Genomic DNA, 23979 nt, shown 5'->3' on the forward strand with positions numbered 1-23979 from the left:
GCAGTGCTGCGCTTCCCACTTAGGTCCTTCGCAGTGTCTATGTATGCTGACGACGTGGTACTATACATTAGAGACCCAGCCACGCATTTGGAGAGAGTATTGAGGGAGTTCATAAGATTTGGTCACTATTCTGGTCTCTCAATCAACTGGAATAAATCCATACTCTTGCCACTTACTGATGCCACCAAACCGTTTCCGCTAGAATTCCCATTAGAATGGGCGATGGAACCGGTGCGCTATCTGGGAATCTGGGTCCACAGGGACTGTACCGAAGTACTGAGAGCCAATTACGGAGTGGCGATATCGAAATTGGAAGACCAGGTGGAAAAGTGGAGAAGGTTACCGCTATCGTTTGCTGATCGGGTTTCCATCATCAAAATGGTGGTACTACCTAAATTTCTGTATTACTTTGTCAATGTGCCCATTCTCCTGACGTCACACTTTTTCGCACAACTCCAATCGTTGCTCATCACGCTGGCCTGGGCCGGTAAGAAAGCACGGGTGAGTTGGGATGTGTTGACGAAACCATACGAGCTGGGGGGCTTTGCGGTACCGGATATGAAACTGTATTATCTATGCGCACAGGCACACTTCGCTTCCTACTGGATGTCGGCACCACCATACACACCACATGTTGCGCTCGAGGCTAGTGCAGTGACTCCGCGACCCTTGAAAGCCATGATAGCTAATCGGTACTCTGTGTTCGAGAGGGGGGAAGTGGATACGGTGCGTAGCACACATCATGCATGGCAAGAATTAGGCAAAAGATCGGATAAATTACCGCTGTATGCCCCGGATATGCCACTTCTGTATCATGACGAGATCTCGGTATCTAATGAAATAGGTGCGCTGCAACTTCTCCAAGGTGCTGGCATACAAAAAATGGGGCATGTGTTCCCTGCTGCCACTTTTCTTCAGCTGCAGACTCTACTAGATAATACAAATAACCCTACTATGGCCACATGCCTATATGCTAGGCTGCGCGCAGCGCTGCGGGACTTGTATCCATCCTTCCCAGATGAACCCCCGGTGTTGAATGCATTACAGTTACTTTACACATCAACGACGGGTGTGAAACTGATATCACGATTGTACCGAGCTTCGCAAGAAGATGAAGGTGGGGGTGGCGAATTGGCAAGAGCACGATGGGATGCAAGTTTGCCTGAGCCATTGTCGGACGAGGAATGGAGTGAATGCTGTACAGGGACGGGTGGCTTTGCAGCTAATGGGAATTTTCGTCTGATACACTATAAATATCTACAACAATGGTATTACACCCCTGCACGACTGTTGAGATACGGGCTACGCACGCACTCCAGGTGTGTGAGATGCAATGAGGACAATGCTGACTTCATACATTTGGCATGGGGCTGTACTAAGATATATGAGTTCTGGACTGCAGTAACGAGAGCGTTGTCTGAGATGACTTCCATAGTGGTGCCTGTGGAGCCACGATTGTGCTTGTTGGGGATAGCATCGGGTTTATCTGTTAGTTATCGACGTTTGATAGTGCTGGCGTTGCAGGTGGCTAAGCGCAGAGTGGCTATGATGTGGGAAGGGAGGCGAGCACCAACTGTCGAATTATGGTTGCAAGACATGGCGTACTGCCGTGACCAACTCACCTGCTACTATGAAGAATTGCCGGAAACCTCAAGGCCTAGGGATGTCTGGGGACCATACACAATGTACATGTTATCGAGAGAAGTGGAGGAGGGGGTAGTCCATAGATCGTACTGGATGCGAATGATACAATCAGATTAATGTAATTGGCATGTAGGTGACCTCTCCATGAAAGGGATTAGGATGGGGATCAAAGACTGTTTATTGTTTCATCAATGCCCGTGGAATGCTAGTTACACACGTCTCAGATAGTGATTTAGGTACCTCACTGGATGCGCATTAGCACTTGAATCATGCCGGACTTGGACCTGAAACCTGCATTGTTGGTTGGGGGGTTGTTTATGGTTCAGTACTGTTCAATTACCTATGAAAAAAGACTGATTATTGTATACGTTGGAATACTTGCGAGACTCAGCTTCCGCATTTTTTGACCACTCTTAATGCTTTCTCGTATGGAGGAGATGATATGACTTTTACTTGTGCTGCATTATGGGAGTACTTAGCGGCCGGCCCATGTTTGGGTTGTAGGCCTAAAGCTGTGTTCTTGTACTTAACCCAATAAAAGTCTTTAATCAAAAAAAAAAAAAAAAAGGTGAGGGGTTCCATGAAGAGGTTGAACAGAGCAGGAGAGAGGATGGATCCTTGCGGTACACCAAGGGAGATGGGAGTTGGGCAAGATAGGGAGTTTTGAATTTTAATTTGTTGTGTTCTGTGTTGGAAGTAGGAGGTGAACCTGTTAAAGACAGTGCAATTCAGGCCAAAGCGATCCTTGAGTATATTGAGTAAGGTCGGGTGGTACACCGTGTCAAAAGCAGCGGTTAGGTCTAGAAGGATGAGTAGGTAAGTCTCACCCTTGTCCAGGGCAAGGTGTACGTCATCGACTATGTTAAGCAGCGCAGTTTCCGTGCTACAACCTTTGCGGAAGCCAGATTGAAGGGGGTCAAGTAGGTTGAATGTGTTAATGTGTTCGTCCAGTTGAAGTAGGGCGCACCTTTCGAGAGCTTTAGAGAGGAGGGGAAGGTTGGAGATGGGGCGGAGGTTGTTGGGGTCATTAGGATCGGCGTTAGGATTTTTGGGAATAGGGGTGATTTGTACGAGTTGAAGGGAGGGGGGAACATTCCCTGTTGAGAGGGAGGCGTTCATGATGGTGGTCCAGTAGGGGACAATGATGTGTTTGAGATCTTGGACAAGTGAGGAGGGGAGAGGGTCTTTAGTGTGTGCGGATGGTTTGAGATGTGATAGGATGCTGTAGACTTCCCATTCAGAAACGGAGTGGAAAGTAAGCCAAGAGGCGTTGTTTTTAAGCAGAGTGATAGTAGGGAGGGGGATGCGGGGGGGGGCAAGAGAGGAGAGGATGGGTGAGGGTGTTGTGGGAGATTTCAAGGGAGAGGGATTAGGTGTAGTATCCTGGGGGGGTTGAGGGTTGGACGAGGGTTGGGTATTGAGGAAAGCACAGTCGATTTTGGCAATTTTTTCGGCGAAAAAGCTGGCAATTTCTTCACACTTGTTAATAGAGGCCACTGGGTTGGGGGGTGCAGGGGAGGTTTGGTTTCTAATAATGTTGAACAGTTCTCGGGGTCTGTTTTTGGCATGTGAGAGTTGAAGGCGGAAGTCAGTACGTTTTGCCATAGGTGCTTTTTTAATATCTGCAGTTTTTTTTAATTATTGATATTATTTTGAATGAACATGAATATCCATGCACTCCAGTAATTTAAATCTTTTCAAATCTTTTATGACCATTTATTCAATTAGTGATGTGCTTGTAGGGGTTGCCTTCTGATCCTCGGGCCAAGTTACAAAATCTGTACCACTGGTCCTGACCGGGACAGTGTCTCCCGTTCAGCGGTACTCCAAAATCCCCGTTGTTTTTTTGGAAAACCATTCATGGAAACAGTGATTAATTTGATTACCAAGGATGTGTCATAACTGGTAAACTTCAATTAGATGGAAAAAAAATACCAACGGTGACTTTGGGGTAGTACTGAAGGGGACACATGGTCCCAGTCAGGACCTGCGCAACAGATTCGAACGATTTTTGCATATATTTTATCTTATCTGTATTGTGCTTTTTATGTGTGCCTGTAACACTCAAAATAAAACTTCTTGATTGAGTGACAATGTTTTTGTTGTTTCAGGACTCATGAGAATCAGCTGACAATGCACAAATGTTACTTCTTCCTGGTATTCATGGTGATCATACTGCCATCATTGGGTCTCACCAGGTACCGCGTCATCTGCATGCTCCCTATGCCAGTTCCTCCTGCTTGTAGTTTCTACCTGTGTTTTTATGCCTACTTCCCCAGCATGCATCCTCTGTTGTTTTACTTTCTTGGGCCCTTGCATGGCCTAACTGCCAAGGTGGCAGGCTCTATAGAATAGTACATTAATTCCATACAACAAGAAGCACAGCTGTATAATTTCAGTCCTCCCCTCCAATTGCACCATTTGACGTCCCATAGAACATTTCTCTTGCTTCTGCCCAAAATCTACTGATGCGACACCAGTCACTCATGTCATGCAGCCCTCCTACACATACCCAAGTGACAGACAGAAAGTTGCATGCACAACATATGCAGAGAGAAACTAACCAACACAACTAGAATACGCAGATTAACACATACGTTCAATATCTAAATGCACCCTTGACTTTAGCTAATAAAAGCAAATGTTACTTTATGACAAATTCTAGAAACCTATCTAAAATGCTTCTCTCTCTACCACTCCTTTTTATCTGGAGCACCATGCCTCTTAAACCAAGCAAGCACATTTTTCCCCATCCTGAGATGAAATATCTGTTGCTAAAATATGTCATGATTTATTCCTCCTAACTGTTTTCAGTGATTAGCTCTTCATTTTCACACTTTCTTTATAGAGTTCTTTGCCTTGACTTGAACATCTTGCTACTCTTTCAAATTTCCACTACTTACATTCTTGATTTGCTACTTCATTTACGTACACAATTCTATTGTGCTTTTTATCCAAGCATTTGGAATTACCCCTCACACAAGACCAGATAACTGTATTTTAAATAAATCTCCTACCAAGAGATAATTACAATTTCACTTTATTTCTCTCATCGTTCCTCTTTACTAGCAGTTTGTGCTCCTTGCTTTCTGTCTCATCTCCTGCAAATCCATGCTTGACTCACTCTTATTCTTTTTCTGAAAGAAATTCAAAACAGTTTTTGACTTGCCTCTGTTTAGTAACCTGACTTTGGTAACATTTACTACATTACAGGTTGTGGTACAATATATACAAAATCCTTCTTGCCCTGCTTTCCTTTCGTGTACCCTGCTACCAAAATCTTCATGTACACAGTCCTACGTCTATGAAATCCTTCAGCTAGTCCATTGCCTTCAGGATGAAGCAAAGCACAGTCACTGCCATCCATTCCTCCATAAATTAATTTGTACCCCTCAACAGTTATTCTCCATTATTAGTAATTTTCAATCTTGGAAAGTCAGAATCTGCAACATGTGGCTTGGCAAAAACTATATTAGTTGTCAGTTGTAGAAAGGACAGCATTAAATGTCTTATGTGGTTTTTTTTGGCAGAAACATCAGCCCTTTATCTGGAAGCTTTTCGTTCTATAATCCGCAACACTAACCGAGGTCTGCAAATGCTTGCAGGCTCACTATCCATAGTTTCAAATGCTCCACTGGCAGATCTTTTTCTGTGTCAGAAGCCTGGTTGCGGAATATGAAAGAAGCAAAAGGTTGTTTTCTATTTCACAAGCTGAATTCTCCACAATCCCTGGCTTTGGCTTGGTCTTGATCCACAACGCCTGGGTAGTTTTGGGTCATTGTGTGGTCTACAAACACTGAAATACACATAACTCCTCAGGCTAGTGTTGTTACAAACTGTTACTTCATCAGACTGGACACAATCCTACATACAATACTACAATAGTTCCTCTGGCCACCAATGAACGTTGGGACTTCTCTAGCAGCTTGAATTATTCTACATTATATTTATTGAAAACAGTCTTCCTGTTTTGAGACTCGATGGTGCAACTAGGTCTTAACAGCACCCCTTCAGTATGACCACATAAGTGACACCAGTCCATCCGCCTTGGTAGCTGTTCTTGGCCTGACCATTCTTTTAGTAGACACCATTCTCTCTTGTGACTTATACACTGTGCATGCTAGACATGTTTCTCTCCTTTCAGCAGCCCTTCTTCAATTCCCCTTTACAACGTGTTATCTTTAGCAAGCAACTCATCTGTAACCTTTTGGATGAGTCAACGTCATCACACTATTCCTTGGCCAACATCTGAAATACTCTGAAAGACCAATTCTTCATTAAGGCATCTTTGTGATATCTGTAAATATAACACCTTCGTCAAAGGGATGTATTCTGGGACACATGTAAATGTATTTTAAATATTATTTGATTTCATAAAGGAGCTATGAATGTCTATAGACAATGTTTTTTAAGTTACATCCACTCAGAATTAACCCTGATGCTTGTTCGACTCCTATGACTGTGCATCCCAGTTTAATTCTCCTTCAAAACAGAGAGAAGCAATTCAAGAAATGGTGTAGATAATCATGACCATGACCCTCACCAGTGAGGCATTTTAACACTGCCACTTTATAGATGCTCCAACGTCCCAGAGAATAGTAGCAAGGGCAATTAAATGTTCCACTCTGTAGAGCAAGGATCTATGAATACAATCGGTGTCTTTTATTCTTTACTCACGTAGAAAATACTTACTGAGCATTTGTTTAAGATGCACGTGACATCTTGTAATGTTTGGAACATGTTTCAGCTTTTTTTTGATGGTAGGGAGTATATTGATCTTCTCTTGAGGTTAGTATAATCTCTACTTAACTGTGCCCAGCCACCATCATAGCAGTCTGACATGCAAAACATCTTGAAAAGATGAGCACACTGTACTTGTGTGATTTCTCTTTCAGGCTGTTTAACCATTGATACAAGCAACATATGTCAACGGGTGCAGTTTGGGAGATTGACTGACAGAGGTTGAAAATACCAGCAAGCTACACCGGGCCTACAAAAGAAGAAAGAATAGCCTTGTGTGGCAGGCTCCCAACTCAGAAAAGGGGCACGGGGAAGTGGGATGCCTCTTTCTCTGAACTTGTTGGATCCCACTCGGTCACCTCAAGGGTTCCCTCAGCACTGGCAGTATGATGGTAGATATTGGTCCTGTACATGCTGCTATTGTTGAAATTGAGGTCAATATCAACAGCCTTATCAACATCTTGCATAATATTTAGATGTCCTTCAACTTCTAGGGGTTTGAGGTTCAAGGTACAACTGCCAGCAAGATTTTCCACATTTGTTAATACCATTAGCATTGAGGCCATCAAATAGACATACGACAACGAGATGTAAGATACTGCAATCGGAAGATCATGGATAGGTGCAAAAACCTGCACCAAAGACGGAAGAGATAAGGGAATCCTTTTTAGTAAAGTCCAGTAATCCAGCCTAAATACTATTAGGGTAAAGAGTCTATTCTTCCTGCTGCATAAGGGATCTTCCCCTTAAGGAAGAATGTCTCGAATGGGGCAGCATTAATTTCTGGACAAAAAGTTTCCTATATCATCATAGATACAGAGCACAAGTACACATACAAGATAGAAGGAGAGAAATCGCACAGTCATTGGATGATGTCACTACTTCTAAAGACAACATGAAGGAGGATAGAAAGCTAAATAGACTATGAGATTGCCATGTCTGCCATATTTTGAGACTACAGTCAAAATCTCTAGCCAGACCACAGGCTCCAGCCTCATTGATCGTGGTCTCTGCTGTACATAAGAAGCTCAACTTATTTTCTTTCTCAGCTGCTCCTGATAGGGAAAGCTGAGATCCCATAGGAACAGTAGCCTGCAAAATATCAGCCATGACTACGAAGTATGGTCACTACTAAAGTTGTTATGGGAGGACAGACCTTCTGTTGTTCCTTGGTGGTACTATAGGGCATTGATGATTTGTGTATCCATAAAAAAACAGCTTACCTATTAAACAATAGGGACATTTACATCCATGTTTGTATGTCGTGCTGGTGTGGACCAGGTGAGCTCAAGAAAAGTGGTATTCTCTAATTTTTCAACCTAAAGATTCTGAAACTTAGGATCACTAACCTGGCTCATAAATCAGGGAAGCCTGAATCCCAGAATTCTCCCAAAAGAGGCTTAAAATTCTTGTCCATCATATGATCTTCAGGTTGTATGGACTCACCCTTCAGAGGGTTTGAGAACAATAGCATAAAACAGAGTGAGGGAGTATTTCACAAAAGAGCCCTCATGTGTCTTCAATGTCAAAGACTGTGCAGATGTTTGCATACAATCATGAATACACCAAAATTAAACACGCAGAACATCGATTACCAGGTGGGTACCACCGCACCACAGTGATATGATTTGGCCGTTGAAGTTTCTAGGTGGTATAGTGCGATGAACATATTGTCACAAATGGTAAGCAGGTGCTACAACGCACTTTCTGTAAACTTCTGTAAAGTGCAGTAAGCAGCTTTTCAGCAAGTGGAAATTGTGAATTGGGAAGCTTGGCTCACAACCACTCCCACTATCTTATTCCTGTCTCTGGATTAAAACTAGTCACCTTTGTGACTCATTTCCAAACTCACCTTAACAGTGATCATCATCAATGGCAAGTCAGGAGCACTGGCGTAATAAAAAGTGAGGGGGCCTCCCTGCACGGTACTTAGGGGGGCCCCCTCCGGGCTCAATCAGGAGCTCTCCCGGCCAGAGTTCAGTGCCGAGGTGGCCCCTTGGAGCTAGGCCCCCCCCCGGCACCACGTGGGCTGTGGGGGCCTGTGTTACACCCCTGGTCAGGGGCAAACAATACCTGCAAACAACAGAACTGCATACACATCCCCATCTCCAAAAACCTCCTTCAGTTTATTGGGGGTCCACAATCTCTACATTTTACTGCCAAACTACAGCATTATCAGCAGAAACAGAAGCTCAGGTGTTGTAGTATAGCCATGGCTCATCCAGTCAGTCATCCAGGAAATCAGGCTTGATCCGATTTCCAATACCCTGAAGGACATATTGGCCTGATGCATCGCCAACTCCTCATCTTCTATTAAACAGGTCACCCCCCTCAAGTATGAAATATCAAGCAGCATCCCTCCCTCACATCTGGTGGACGACCAACTAACTCCTGTGCTGATGGGGGTCATTGAGGATATAGCAAACTTGGTTCTTCACAACCTATCTATAAACTCGTACATGTAGCCGGTATCAGACATGATCTGGTGTTCTCCAGCAATACCAGCATTACACTAGGTTTGCCACTCTCAAGGTCCGACCACTTCTTGATAAGATTCGACAGAGTGGATGTTCTCCTCGCCCATCAGATCCGAAAATCTTTAGTGAAATCTCCCATCTGATTGATCGCTCATGAAAGTATGTACTGATGCATTCATCCAGGCTTTTCCCACAATCAGTTTACCCCAAGACTAGTTGTTGAAGATTATGCTCGCCTCACCAGAAATAAATGTGTGTCAAGTCACACAGGTCATTGCACACCTTGCATACTGCATGTCCAAGATGGAAGCTTAACAAGCATTTACAATGCAATGCTTTCGGCATTGTTAAAGTTAGAGCTATTGGCAATGCTCATGACATTATTTTTATTTATGTTTTTGTTTTTAAAACATAAATAAATGGCATTGTCATTTACAATGCCAATAGCTTAATCGCTCGCAAATGCGAGACCTATTGCATTTGCACCCACACAGAGCCACACACACAAAGCCACACACACACACACACACACACAGAGCCACCCACACAGAGACATTCACATAGAGCCACCCCCACACACACAGAGCCACCCACACACACACACACACAGAGCCACCCACACACACATACAGAGCCACCCACACACACATACAGAGCCACCCACACAGAGCTACCCACACAGAGCCATCTACACACACACAGAGCCACCTACACACACACAGAGCCACCTACACACACACAGAGCCACCCACACACTCAGAGCCACACACACAGAGCCACACACAGGGAGCAGAGGCTAGAAAAAACGCTCACAAAGAGGGAACAGAGGCCAGAAAAGCAAGCACAACAACGAGGGGGCAGGACCGCAAGCACAACAACGAGGGGGCCGGAGAGCAAGCACAACAACGAGGGGGCCGGAGAGCAAGTACAACCACGAGGGGGCCGGAGAGCAAGCACAACCACGAGGGGGCAGGAAAGTAAGCACAACCACGAGGGGGCCGGAGAGCAAGCACAAGAATGAGGGGGTCGGAGAGCAAGCACAAGAACGAGGGGGCAGACGCACAACGAGGAGACAGGAGAGCAAGCACAACAACATGGGGGCAGGAGAGCAAGCACAACAATGAGCAACCGCAAGCTGCTCTTTAGAGTAGTAATTCATTTCATAGACAAGTAAATGCATACTCCATTTAAAAAATGACGTAATTTAGGACTTATTCCTTAGTATTAGACACCAGTGGAAGGATGGCATGCCTTAGTGTTACTTTGAAAGTCCCCACATTAGAAGAGAACAGAATGTAAGTTATATTCCATTCGCATTCTTCTGATTGCATTTTTTTTCCTCTGGTCAGTGGGGTTGCAGTGAAAACCCTAAAACGCACTATTAGAGCCATATCCCAAAGCCAGTAGATAGTAACCAGACAAGAGTCTGTCTTTAGCAGAGCGTTGCCCAACTGAAAATGAATCTTTTAGAAACAAAAAGGCTTATTTGTTCTCGATGTTAAATAAGCTACAGTTTACCCTTCCAAAATAATATATGAACGCTCAATGACTGCCAATCTGTATCGGGCACCATTTAGTTCTCCACCATATGGGTCTAGGGGTCTGCACATGCTCAATGTCCTGCCGCCCATGGTTGTATCCTCCCTGTAGAATGGGCAGCCAGGACAGTAGATTGAAGCAAGCCCCATATTCCCAACGGATTGCTTTCTGTTTATCTGTACGGCAGTAAGTGAATCTGGAGCCTTGGTGCATTTACCTTCAGTTGGTTACTCTCATTGATTGGGCGTGGCTCCATGTGCTGGGGCTTATGGTGAGCTTTTTCGAAACAATACTTTGCTATATATCACACCTAGGAGCCAATTTTCTAAATGGGTGCGTTTTTTCTCCAATAAACTCATTTGTCATTACATAGTTTACAATAATAAAATAGCACCTGAAAATGTGTGCCGGTTAACTAAAATTGTGAAAGTCCATGGAGGTATACACTCATCGAACACTTGCATTCTTTGTATTCCCAACCCCCTGTGTACTCAGCACATAGTTTGGGGACGCCCATTTATATTGACACACACTAGTACCAGTACAATTTTGAATATACCACCCATTTGCCAGATTTTTCAATTGCGAGATCTCTCAAACGGTAGAAAGTCGTATAGATCTCGATACTACCCACTGGCATCAAGGACTGTAACACAGACCCTCAGCTGGAGACCTCCCCACTCTTAGGAGAATGCAAAGGAATAGACCTAAATGGCATAATTTATTTTATTCTTGCCGTTCTTATGGCGCGCACTCGGTTCATATTTTTCTACAGCCACAGTGAGGTTAAATAATTTGCCCCAAATCAGAGAATATTGAGCCAAGGCCGGAATAAGCCACTCACGATTGAGAATCTTGCTGTGCATTAAACGCACACAACTCAGTTAACAAAGTGACACCTGAACTTCTGCTAGGACAAATAAAAATGCATTATTGTAGAGAACGCTTGCTATGTTATCACTGCAGTAGGTGTTCATAATGATCTCAGTTCAGCGCCCCTTGCGTTCTCACATCGTACCTTCAGGAATGGAGAGGGTGTCTGTCCAGATCTCCTCATGACGTATTGCCTGCGAGCCGTCAGGTATCAAGAGCGTGCCACTAACACAATTAGAGCACCTCTGGCTGCCAGGGTCCGCACCGGCTCGTCGCGGAGCTCGCAGAATGGTGAGTGGTGAATTAGCCTAACTCCGCTTTGTTCCTTGTGAATGCAATATTTGGCGGTTGCCATGGCGGCCGCTCCATCAGTATTTGGAGATATTTCAATCAGCGGCGCTTAATGACTCGCCGGCCCCGCGCTATCTGGCCTTAGAGTGATACCTGTTGAGAATGGCGATGCGCAGCGCCTTCAAGGTGCTTCACGGGGGAAGATGCGGGCGGAATGTGAGCCATATAGAAATAGCTCCCCTAATTGCTTCAATTGGCCTAGGACAGCAGATAAATTACCCCCAAGGTGGCAGCAGATTAGAACCAAAGCGTCCTTGCAGGATGTACTGAACATGCATGCAAATGGTGAACACCGTCGGCTTTTAGAAACTCACCCCTACATTTCTGCAAGTATTGGTTGGGGTGACAGGAGATCAAACAACTATGCCAGGAATTAGGGGTATGGGAGAGACTGGCAATAATGTGTGACTTTGTGCCGCAGCAACTGAAGCGGATTAAGAACGATGCGCTGGACATCCAGCTCCGCGTCTTCGAGGAGCACAAGGAGGAGGACATGATGGAGTTCGCGCATCGCTTGGAAGACATCCGGTCTGAAGTGGAATATCCTTTCATGGCGCCGATAGAATCAGGGATTTCATGTCTCACGCTGCCTGCACGCGCCAGTCGGCCCTCTGATTGGTTAATAAGGAACACCAATCAGAGAGCTGACTTGAGCGTGCAGGCAGCGTGATGAGGGGCGAGAAATAACAGCAAAAACACACCCCTCTATCCCAAAAAGACGGGGCTTGAACGGAGTGATGCCCCTCTCCTCCAATGGCTGGCCTCCGTTTAGGAAGCCAGCCAATGGAGAAGAGGGGCGGGTTCAAGCCCCCCATACTGTAAACATAAAATCTCGGCTGCGCGACACTGCTGCGCAGTGTGCGCTAGGCCGAGACCTAAAAATGGGTAATGATGACCTCTGTTTAATGCCCAGAGGAGAGGGAGAAAGGGCACCTCATCCACCAATCTCGTAGCCTGCCACATCTGCAGATGTTCTCTCTCTCTGCCTTCTGGCTGTCCCTACCCTCCCTTTCGCACATGCAGCATCTGAGATGATTTGATGCAGTTCTACAAAGCCAAGATTGAAGCCATCTCTGTATCTAATTTATCGTCGAACATTGTGGATCTACAAAATGTCTCTGCAATCTGGGGTCATTCTCTCTGCATTCTCATTTGTTTCATAGTGACACATCAAAAATATTAAATCTTTAAAAACAAGATAGCTTTCCTCAGACATCTCCAAGGATGGCCACCCTAAAGCTTCCTGAAAACACTAAAGGGCTCCAGTTGTAATGCAACTAATCAGTACATCAGTAAGTGATGGGATGTTCCTGTGCTGTCATCGCTTTCTTTGAATTCTAACTCTGATGTTCTTGTAAACTTAAGACCCACCCTGAGCCTTGAATATGTAGCAAAGACCTTCAAAACTGTGGTCACTACTCAGCTCTAGCCTTGAATATTAATTGAGCTTCAGGCTTGGCAAATGCACAAAACACTCAAATGTGTTTAACTATGCCTGTTCACTGCTGGAGACTGGACACTACTGTGCTGTGATCAGCTTCTCTGTTGCCTTTGACTCTGTTGTTCACAGTATATAGCTGTTCCATCTCAGTGAATCAATGATAATCAATAGCACTGCTCTAAAACATTTAGCTTCAGTTTTTTCTTCTCATCTGGCTCCCAGCAAGTGTGACTTGTAGTTTTTACATTTGCTTCCACAAACCTCATATGCAGGGTGCCCAAGAACTTGTTTTGTCTACTTCCATTTCAGTGTTTATGAATATTGACCATTTGCTCAAGGTTCACGAGGGGAAAGGAAGCCATGTATTGCTTCTCTACATCCCATGGGTGAAAGAACATAAATGAGGACCTCGTACTAGGCCCAATGACCGTACGTTTTACATACCACCTAACCTTGAACCCCCTTCTCACAACTAAAGATGAGGCTTCCATTCTGAGGGCTAGAATTTGATTGCAAAGGCAACCTTATCCTACTTCTGGCTGTGGCAGTGAATGCTCGCCCTCCTCCTGCTTCTTGGAAAGATATGGTGTTCATTCTCACACTGGTCATGCTGCACCATAACCTCTACAGTGGAGTGGCCAATTGGCAGCCTGCTACCACTTGGAAGAAAAGAAAGCGCTCACTAAACCACATTGCCTGCCAATATCACTTTTTGTTGAAGTTCCTGCTCTTGCTACCAATAAAGGAATGCAAATGCATCAGATTCAAGGTGCTTGCTTAACCCATAATGCTGTCTCTGTTCCGAGCCTAAATACCTCACCAGCATTTTCTGCATAACAGATATCCAAAGTTTGCATTCAAAAACACGCTAGCGAGCCCACTGCCCAAGACACAAGCCATTAGAAATGCCCTTTAATTAAAAAAAAAAAACAAAAGCACATGTGTGCAACACCCACCCACCCCTGTCGCTCTTACAATGGATTCTTCTACAACCTGCACTGTGATGTACATTCCCTTCCCGACGCAAAACTGTGCTTGTGGCTTCACTGATGGACGCTCCTCAATGCAGACTCATCCATCCTGTGATCATGTGCCTCTGTCTTCTGCTTGCACACTCCACTGGCGATCTTCTCTCACCCTGGCTCCCATCTCACCCAGCCCCATTCTTCACCTGGGCCCCCCTTCTGACCTGTGTCCCTTTTCACCTGAAGCTCCAGCGGGTGATCATTTGCTTTTGCACTTTAATGAATGGATATTTTGCTGCAACTGAACTACTGTATGAAAACTGGATACGATTAAGGACCAGAGAGATATTTGGCATCCGAATGGAGCTCTGTGTGATGTTGAGCTTTAATAAATGCACTGGTTTAAATTGAACTTGTGAACGTAAGAAATGATGAAGTCAGTGGATGATATACACTTTGGTTGCATCAATGAGTGTTTTTAATCTTGGAGACAAAGATTTGGTTGAAGCACTGAGTAATGTTTAGCTTTGATTAGCTCCCTCAGTCATCTAACGCTTTGAAGTGGAGCTCTGATTGAAACCCAGCCGGATTTTGAGCTTTGATTGGTGCACAAAGTATCTTCATTAGCTTAGACTTAAGTGGCAGGGAGATGTTATGAAATCACTAAAGGATGTTGAGGGGTTATTGAAGAACTGATTCACTCGGTTTGCTCTGTGCTAGTTTCACAGATGTTTACAGAGTGATTGATATACTGACCATTTTCTGCTTTGTCCCACAGCTTGGATCTCTTTTTCCGCTGGTTGTTTGACATTAACTTTCTGGAGGAGACTGATATTAAGTTCCAGTAAGTAATTCCACATTTGAGAGGCATTCCTCTATTTATTACTTCAGACAATTGTTGTACCCTTTTGTTTGTTCTCTCTCCATGGCCCGCATACTTTCTATGTTTGTTCAACCCAGATTTCATGATGCACACAGTGGTTTTATGCTCCTAGCTGGGAAAGTGTGACTTCAAAACCCTGCCTGTTGGCCATTTTTTGAGGTGGTGATCCTCCAATCTGGCGGTCCTTTACTTCTCATAGGTTTATTCAGTATAGCGCTCTAAGTAGCTTAAAGTGTCTACGGTGATCTAGTGCTCCGTTGCTCATTTTTGGATTGCCTTTGAGTGCTCTCTTGGTCCTTTAACAGCACCTACAATGGATAGCCCCATTGGTGGACTGGGACCTAAACGCAGCTCTGGAAAATGTATTCATATCCAACCCATAATATATCAGAATATTTTAGTGAGTAACAAAAAATATATCTATACATATATCCATAACCCATTGGTGGTCACCACTGGGTAGTTCTTGTTAGGTCAGCGCAGAAAGTGCCTTTTATTTTGCTAATTACTTTGGCGTCATTTGACAAATCTTCTTGAAACTCTTTTTTTGTCTAGATTGTGCAGTGAAAGTTTTGGGGTGATCTGTGTCGAGTGGGGGCAGGGGGCAGGTTTAGCGAGAAAAAGGGTAGGGTCCCAACCCAAAATACAAAATACTCAAATCCCCATTCATTTTCCATATAGCTTTTCAAGAAGAACTATCAGAAAACTGCTGAACATAATTGCATCAAATTTGGCAGGAGGCTAGTTATTGGTCCAGAAAGTGTGTCTATGTGACTTGGTGTAAATCCGTTTAGTAGTTTCTGAGATATTAAGCCTAAAATATTTGAATGCCTGGACAGTTTGGTTTGGGCCCCCCCTCCCTTAATAATGTTTTTGGGCCCATGGCATAGGGTCCCCAGGACCAATAGAAGCTTGGAGAAGGGGCCCGTCCCCCTCCCATAAAAAAAAATGGCCCAGAGAGGGGCTTCTTAAGGCTCTAGGAGGTGGGGCCACTCACCCACTCCCCTTTATTAAAAAGAGACCCCAGAGGATAGGGTCTCCGGGGCCACCGCCTCCACCTTTTTAAAACAAAGGGTTCTGGGGGATTGGGGTCCCTTGGGCCAATAGTGGCTTGAGAAGGCGGGTTGCCTGCCACCCCCACGCCAGCCATGCTTGGCCAAGAGTTAAAGTGACGTCATAGTTAGGTGAAAAATCCAGTGGCAACGTAATGTTTTAATCCCAAAAGAAACACTATAACTCGCACCCTAGCCATGCACTGCTACTTTCCTCACAAATTACATCGCTCTTGACGTCATCTATGATATCATTGACAACATCACTGCAACATATGAAATAACAATGACATCATTGATGACAAGATGCATGGTGGAGGCGCGAGTTCTAGCTACCTAAGGGTACGAGGCATAGTCACTAAAGGTAACTATAACTGGTGAATTTAATTGTTTTTTTAAAGTTTAAAACTGTACTTTGGCACTGATATTTTCACCTATCTATAACCTCACTTGAACATTTGATTTTACATATATACTAGCAGCCCGTCCCGACCTTGTCCAGGAGCATTTAGACTCCCCCTACCCCTGCCTGCCCCGACATTTCCCAGCAGCCCGTGCCCCCGCCAGCAGCCTGTGCCCCTGCCCGCCCCGTCCCCCGCCTGCCCCGACCCCGATCATTGTTTTAGTAATTTCCCGTCCCCTGCCTAGCCTGACACCCGCCTGCCCCGACATTGTCCCCGGAGCATTACCTGAGCCACAGGTCCTGATTTCACCGCTCCAATTTCCCGTCCCCTGCCTGGCCCGACACCCGCCTGCCTCAACATTGTCCCCGGAGCCTTACCTGAGCCGCAGGTCCTCATTTCACCGCTCCTCACGCCTCAGCCGCCGGTCCTCAATTCTCCGCTCTGCTCCTCACCGCCTGTCCGCCGCCGCTCCTCCATATATATATATATATGTTCCAAGGGTAATCCGGCAGCAAGGCAGGCTTCACTCTACTTGAAAACACGGACACTGACCCAAATATCAGTGATGTCATTTGAGATGTCATCAGTGATGTCATCAGTGATGTCACTGACCATGTCATGAATGATGTAATATGTGACATCATCAGCAGTGGATTGCGGGTGCGCGATATATAGTTAGTGCAACTAACTATATATGGAATTTCAATGGTTTTGTGTGAGTAAAATAAGGTTTTTAAATGCTAATTCCGAACTATATATGGTCTATAACCTATGGTTTTTTCAGTGAATTTTCAAGGTTTTTTAAATGCTAATTCCTAACTATATATGGTCTCTAACCTATGGTTTTTTCAGTGAATTTCAATGGTTTTTTAATAGCAAATATCATAAGCTGTCGAATGTCAAGTACGTGGTAAGTAAAAACATTTTCGTGTTTATGCACACTGATCTGCTTTGAATGCTGCCCCCCCCCCTCATTTCTATTAGGAGTACTCTCTCTTTGCAGATAGTGAAGGGTAGTTAACGCAGGCCTTTGCCCCCGTTGTAATCCGTCGTGCCTGCTTCTCTCTCCATTTGATTGATTGTTATCCAAGCATTAACTGTTTTAGAATTGGTTCTCTTTGGTTCATTGTCTATTTACAAACAAGCACAGAGTCGCAATACTCTGTTTAGTCTTTGCAGATAGCGAAAAATCGTGTAAAAAAACAAAAGGAATCGAGCAAAATCAGTAGGCCACTAATGGGATCTCTTTTTGTCCTCGCTAAAATAGAAACATTAGGAACAACCCCTCATGACAAATACGAAACTAGTGAGATGAACTGAACTCCACACCATGATGGCTGCAACACAGCTCGGCTCCGCCACCCACCCCGCCCAAAATAACGATAAACTCTATGCAAATATATACAACACACCAGCAAAGTAACAGGGTAAAACATTTTATTAAACAACTATTTACATAACTATTTTAAACTTTTTGTTGCCCGATCCGGCTAGCTCAATCGATCGAGCATGAAACTCATGCACTCTGATGATTCAAAGTTTTGAAGAGTGCTTGTAACACTGTCTGAAGCCTATTTGCACTTGCTTCATCTTCACTATTCTAAAAGTAAGTGGGGGCTGTTTGAGTACGTTACTGCATTTGTAAACAATGTGATGCGGTGCCACCCTGAACCGCTTAACGGAGGCCCCTGAGGGACGGTGTGATGGCGCGGACTCGGAGGGGGCGCTTGGCTCCGGCCCCCTCCCCAAGTCGTGTTCTCCTGGTGTGGCCTGAGATCGCCCCCGACATAGGTGGCCGGCTCCCGGGATCAAGCGGAACTTTTTGCCTTTTGGTAACTCTTCCATTCTTGACCTTGTCCCACAATCCGTTTCACCTAAAGACACACTGTAGTGGGGCGCCCCTTTACCATTTCAGTTGCCATTCCGCCCGCTTTTGCTACACTGTGCCTCTTCTGCTATTCAGCTGTTTACCGGCCGCTCTTTCGACTACAACGTCTCGCTCACCATGTAGTTGAATTGCTCCCGCTCTTGCGGTGCAGCGATAGGCGGCTGCCACAGGACTCTCAAAATGGCGGCCGGCTCTTCAGATTTGGGCGTGGTCCACTAAAATGGCCCTGCGACACCTTGGAACTCGGACGCTTGTCTGCTAGAGCTTGGGCTCCATTCTCGAAAGCGTCCCCTCAGCCTTGAAGATTCTACAAAAGTCTTGGGGGCCCCCGACTCCCGCAGGCTTCTGGTGGGGAGCAGCTAGCATGATTGCTCGTGGAATGGCCACGACGGAGCTACGAAATGGTGGTGCTCTCATGCGAACGCCAGCTTCAGTCTGAAACATCCAGAAACTCTGTAGACTACCAATTCGATCAGTTCCGGTAGCGCCCCAACGTGACCCGGTAGAGAAGAACTTGCCCTCCCCTCTTTGACTGATGGTTCTTGTTGCCTGTCCCTTCTGTTGTCATTTAACAGAACTATTTAGCCTGCTGAAAGGGGTTGTGTTCCGACCGCTGGTTGGTAGAGACATTTTGACTATATTCTGGACCTGCGTTGTCGCGTAATGCGTCATATGACGCACCGCGTTAGCGCATCCGGAAGTGATCCGGGGCGCGTCGCGCAGCGCGTAACGTAAGCATAACAGATCATGTGACTTGTTAATAAAACTTTTCATTGGTTCATTTTACTTTTCTTATTCTAATGATGAAAGGCTTGGTCATATGACCTAAAAATTACGCTTTTTATTACTTTCGAACATTATTTTTTCTTAATCATATGTTATAATGTTCCAGGCTAATGTACTTTCCCGGAAAATTTACAACTGTCCTGCAAGTAAAATATATTCCTTTTTCGAGAAAAAGGGCGTTTCTTCGTTCCATGACGGAGCCGTTGAGCAAAAGAGGGTCGGCCTGCTGTCTTAGTCGCCGATACGCCAGAATATCAGATTCTTATCGATCACTTTATGTTGCAGGAGTAGAAAACACAACAACCGTTGACCATTTATCTTTACTGCGTTCCTGCGTATTATACCTTTTACCCTTCATGTAATTCGAATGCTTTATTTCACTTGCCTTTTACTGATTCTAAAACAGTGACTATTATTAAAAACTTTACCAATGTAAATACTACTACCATGTTTTCTTTTAAAAACCTTTATTGTGAAAATGTCAGTATACAAATACGGGCCTATAACCACGTGGGCCGGCCACGGAGCAAACTGTAATCGTATATGATGAGTAGACATTTACACTGTAGAGGAACGTAACGGGCGGGCCATTAGGTTGCAAGAACTAAGGTGTCTAACAGTTGCGGAATCGGTGGACGTACATTTTATAATTAAAATACGACAGGGCCAGTTACAATAAAATTATCTAGATATACATTTGCGGGCAAGTACCATGGGTGACGTTAATTCGAACTTTCAATAGTACAGTAATCAATAATACATCAGAACTTAATATCAATAGGGATGTCGAAATATTCAATCAATTCTCGTCCCCGCCCGCCATGTGCTTCAAAACTGCATACGTATCTCGTGATTTCAATGTTCTGCAACCAGTACACAACAAGGAGTTACGACTCCCATTTATTCTGGCGCCATTTTGGGCGAGGACGGGCAGGTCCAGGATATAGTCAAAATGTCTCTACCAACCATCGACTATGATGATGTTCATATGCTGTATTTATTAGAGTAACACTCATCTGTCCGCATGAAATTAATTTGTCACAATCTAAACATGTCATTTTAATCTTTCCAAAGTTCTTCTAAATATTTGGGACCGTTTCCCTTGCCTCTGATGCTCTCAGTGCCAGGTCTTTGATGAATGTACTGGCAGGTCGGGGGTTCTCCTCCAAATCTCTCTTTTATGCAACACTATAATTAATGGGTGCCACCTCTCCATATGACGATGCATGGTATAGTTACCATAACTTTATTTTTTTTCGATTCCTCTGGAGAGTACATCGTGGCAGATGAAGCGTGTAACGTACCGGGAATTTACCTTTTTTGCATGTAGAGGAAAGGAAAAAAAATTCGAGCGTCCGAGTTCTAAGGTGTCCCAGGGCCATTTTAGTGGACCAGGCCCAAATCCAAAGGACAGGCCGCCATTTTGAGAGTCCTGTTGCAGCCGCCTGTCGCTGTAGCATCAAGAGCGGCCGAAACTCAGCTGAATGGCAACTGAAACGGTAAAGGGGCGCCCCACTACAGCAGACGAGCCTCCACCTGGGAAGGCCCGTTCACGCCGCCTCCCCCCCTCCCCCTTCGGGCACCCCACGCCGTTATTCAGAGCAGGATTGTAGGATGGCCACACCAGTGCGGCAACTTGCTAGACACCACCTCGGTGCCAACCGAATCTCAGCGCTTTGTGGTGTCTTCTATCCAGAAAATATTGTTGCGCTGCCTTTGGCCCTATTCGCACATCGGTCCGCTACTGACGCCACCTCACAGGCCAACGGGGCGCCCCACGCCGACTTTCAGCATTGTAGGATGGCCACACCAGTGCGGCAACTTGCTAGACACCACCTCGGTGCCATCCGGATCTTGGCATCTCAGCGCCTTGTGGTGTCTTCTATTCAGAAAATATTGTTGTGCTGCCTTTGGCCCCATTCGCACATCGGTCCGCTACTGACGCCACCTCACAGGCCAACGGGGCGCCCCACGCCGACTTTCAGCATTGTAGGATGGCCACACCAGTGCGGCAACTTGCTAGACACCACCTCGGTGCCATCCGGATCTTGGCGCGTTGTGCTGCCTTCGGCCTATTCGCACATCAGTCCGCTACTGACGCGAACTCACAGGCCAACGAGGCGCCCCACGCCGACTTTCAGCATTATAGGATGGCCACACCAGTGCGGCAACTTGCTAGACACCACCTCGGTGCCATCCGGATCTTGGCGCGTAGTGAAGCTGCAGCAGCTGCAAGTAAGCTTCAGACAGTTTTACAACCGCTGCTCAGAACTCTCAACTATGACACCACCTCGGTGCCATCCGGATCTTGGCGCGTTGCGCTGCCTTTGGCCCCATTCGCACATCGGTCCGCTACTGACGCCACCTCACAGGCCAACGGGGCGCCCCACGCCCACTTTCAGCATTGTACGATGGCCACACCAGTGCGGCAACTTGCTAGACACCACCTCGGTGCCATCCGGATCTTGGCGCGTTGTGCTGCCTTCGGCCTATTCGCACATCGGTCCGCTACTGACGCTGCCTCACGTGCCAACGGATTTTCTACGCTTTTTATACCCTATGCCGCATAACAGGTCATGTGACTTGTTTATAAAACTTTTCATTGGTTCATTTTACTTTTGGTTTCCTAATGATGGAAGGCTTGATCATATGACCTAAAAATACACTTTTCATTGGATTAAAACATTTTTTTTTCCCAAACGATGAAAGCCCCACCTTGTTTCTGGATGTTTCAGACTGAAGCTGGCGTCAGCATGAAAGCACCACCATCTCGTGGCTCCGTCGTGGTCATTCCGCGAGCAATCATGGCAGCCGCTCCCCACCGGAAGCCTGCAGGAGTCGGGGGCCCCCAAGACTTTTGTAGAATCCTCAAGGCTGAGGGGACGCTTTCGAGAATGGGGTCCAAGACCTAGCAGACAAGCGTCCGATTTCCAAGGTGTCCCAGGGCCATTTCAGTGGACCACGCCCAAATCTGAAGAGCCGGCCGCCATTTTGAGAGTCCTGTGGCATCCGCCTATCGCTGCACCGCAACAGTGGGCGCAACTCAGCTGAATGGCGGATTTTGACACAGTGGACCAAAAGCGGACGGAATGGCAACTGAAACGGTAAAGGGGCGCCCCACTACAGCAGACGAGCCTCCACCTGGGGAGGCCCGTTCACGCCGCCTCACCCCCCCTCCCCCCCGGGCGCCCCACGCCGTTATTCGGAGAGCGGCAACTTACTGGACATCACCTTGGTGCCATCGTTCTGCTGCCTTGGAACTATTCGCACAACAGACCGCTACTGATGACCCACCCCCCGCGACGCCCCACGCCGGATACCGAAATCAGTGCGGCACCCAGGCAACATCACCTGGGTGCCGTCCAGAAATCTGGACGTTGTGCTGCCTTGGAACTATTCGCACAACAGACCGCTACTGATGACCCACCCCCCGCGACGCCCCACGCAGGATACCGAAATCAGTGCGGCACCCAGGCAACATCACCTGGGTGCCGTCCAGAAATCTGGACGTTGTGCTGCGTTGGGACTATTCGCACAACCGACCGCTACTTCCTTCTTTTTCCCTAAAAATTTTAAAATGTTTTTACTGTTTTTGTTTTGTTGTATATATTTATAAGTTATTAAAGTTTTATAATCCTACTACTTTGTTGGAGTGCTATATATTTTTAATGTGACACATAATTGTAAAAACTTTGATGTACAAAGAGGCATCCCTGGAATCTTCCGCTTCAGGCTCGGTCCCCTCCCCAATCACAATACAGAATGGTTTTCAGATAGTAGGAACGCGTGTGGTGTGACGGATCTCATCGGGTGTGGGCCTTGATCTACTATAACTCCTTTGAAGAGGGGTGATTCTTTACAGCTGGGGCCATAAACTACATCTGCAGGGCTAGCTGATAGCCTGGGACCGGCCTGGACAATCGGACACAGAGGAAGAGGAGTGTCAGAGGGTGCGGTAGTGAATAGGGCGAAAGGGAGGTGTCGGACAGGCACAGGGTGTGATTCTCAGGGAAGAGCAGCGCAGATGGGGGGAGGTTTATTGCCCATGCGTAAGACAGAGAGCGGGGGTGACCAGTGCCTGGGGGAGATGCTTGCAAGGGTGGGGAGCCATGCTAAGGATCGACAGCGTGCAGAGAGTGGGTCTGGTCAAGGCATCTAAAATGGCTGCTGTGCACGACAAAAGTGTGGCATTTGAAAAAAGGCAAGATGGCGCAGACAATGTTTATCAACACTTCCTGATTTCCTTCGAATCGAACGTTAACAGACGTTATCTCTACCACACTACCGGTCCCCCTGGGCTTAAACGCCGAGATGGTAGGGACTGCATCCCGTGGAGATAGGCCGAGACGTCACTCAGCAGAAAAAAAAGAACTTCGCTACAACCTCATAAATTAAAAATAAAAATGAATAATGTCTCAAACAATTTTTGATTTCTAAATATAAATTTATTCTTCTGAATTTTCATAATTTGAAAGAACTAGTAACATGTCCTCATCAGGAATTTCCTCTTCAATCATCTCATCAGGAATCTCCTCATGAAAAGTCTGCAATGATGATTCTTGTAACTCTATGGTCTCCAAACATTCGATAAATTCGCCGTCAAGAGATTGATCAAAAAAATCATTCAAGTCATCTCCTCCTTGTGAGAATATTTCATTATTGGTGCTGTCAATTTCAATAAATGTAGTGGATAATTCAAAAGAAATTGCCACGGTCTCTTCATTGTGATCCATTTTATTTTGAAATTTCTTGCTGTAAATTGCAGAAAAAAATAATCACTTTCATTTATCGTTTTTAGTAATACATAATATAAAACTAACTTTATCAAGTATTTAGTATAACAGAAGGACTGTAAATAAATAACAGAAAACATTTTTCAAATTACCTTAAAGTGTACAACATAGTTCCCCTTACAAATTAACAACTCACCTTTTTG

The 23979-nt window shown here is 45.6% G+C and overlaps 1 protein-coding gene across 4 annotated transcripts in view; it reads left to right on the forward strand.

Annotated features, from left to right (window-relative positions):
* The window catches only part of TMEM63C (transmembrane protein 63C), a 739018-nt gene that overhangs the window by 589481 nt on the left and 125558 nt on the right, over nt 1-23979 (forward strand). For all 4 annotated transcript variants that reach the window (XM_078659954.1, XM_078659953.1, XM_078659951.1 and 1 more), the window contains 2 exons: nt 3756-3842; nt 14809-14874. In XM_078659954.1, coding sequence (XP_078516080.1) covers nt 3756-3842; nt 14809-14874 — 153 coding nt within the window. The remainder of the gene's footprint in view (nt 1-3755; nt 3843-14808; nt 14875-23979) is intronic.

Source organism: Lissotriton helveticus, chromosome 9 (assembly GCF_964261635.1).
Source record: "Lissotriton helveticus chromosome 9, aLisHel1.1, whole genome shotgun sequence".
NCBI classification, from domain to species: domain Eukaryota; kingdom Metazoa; phylum Chordata; class Amphibia; order Caudata; family Salamandridae; genus Lissotriton; species Lissotriton helveticus.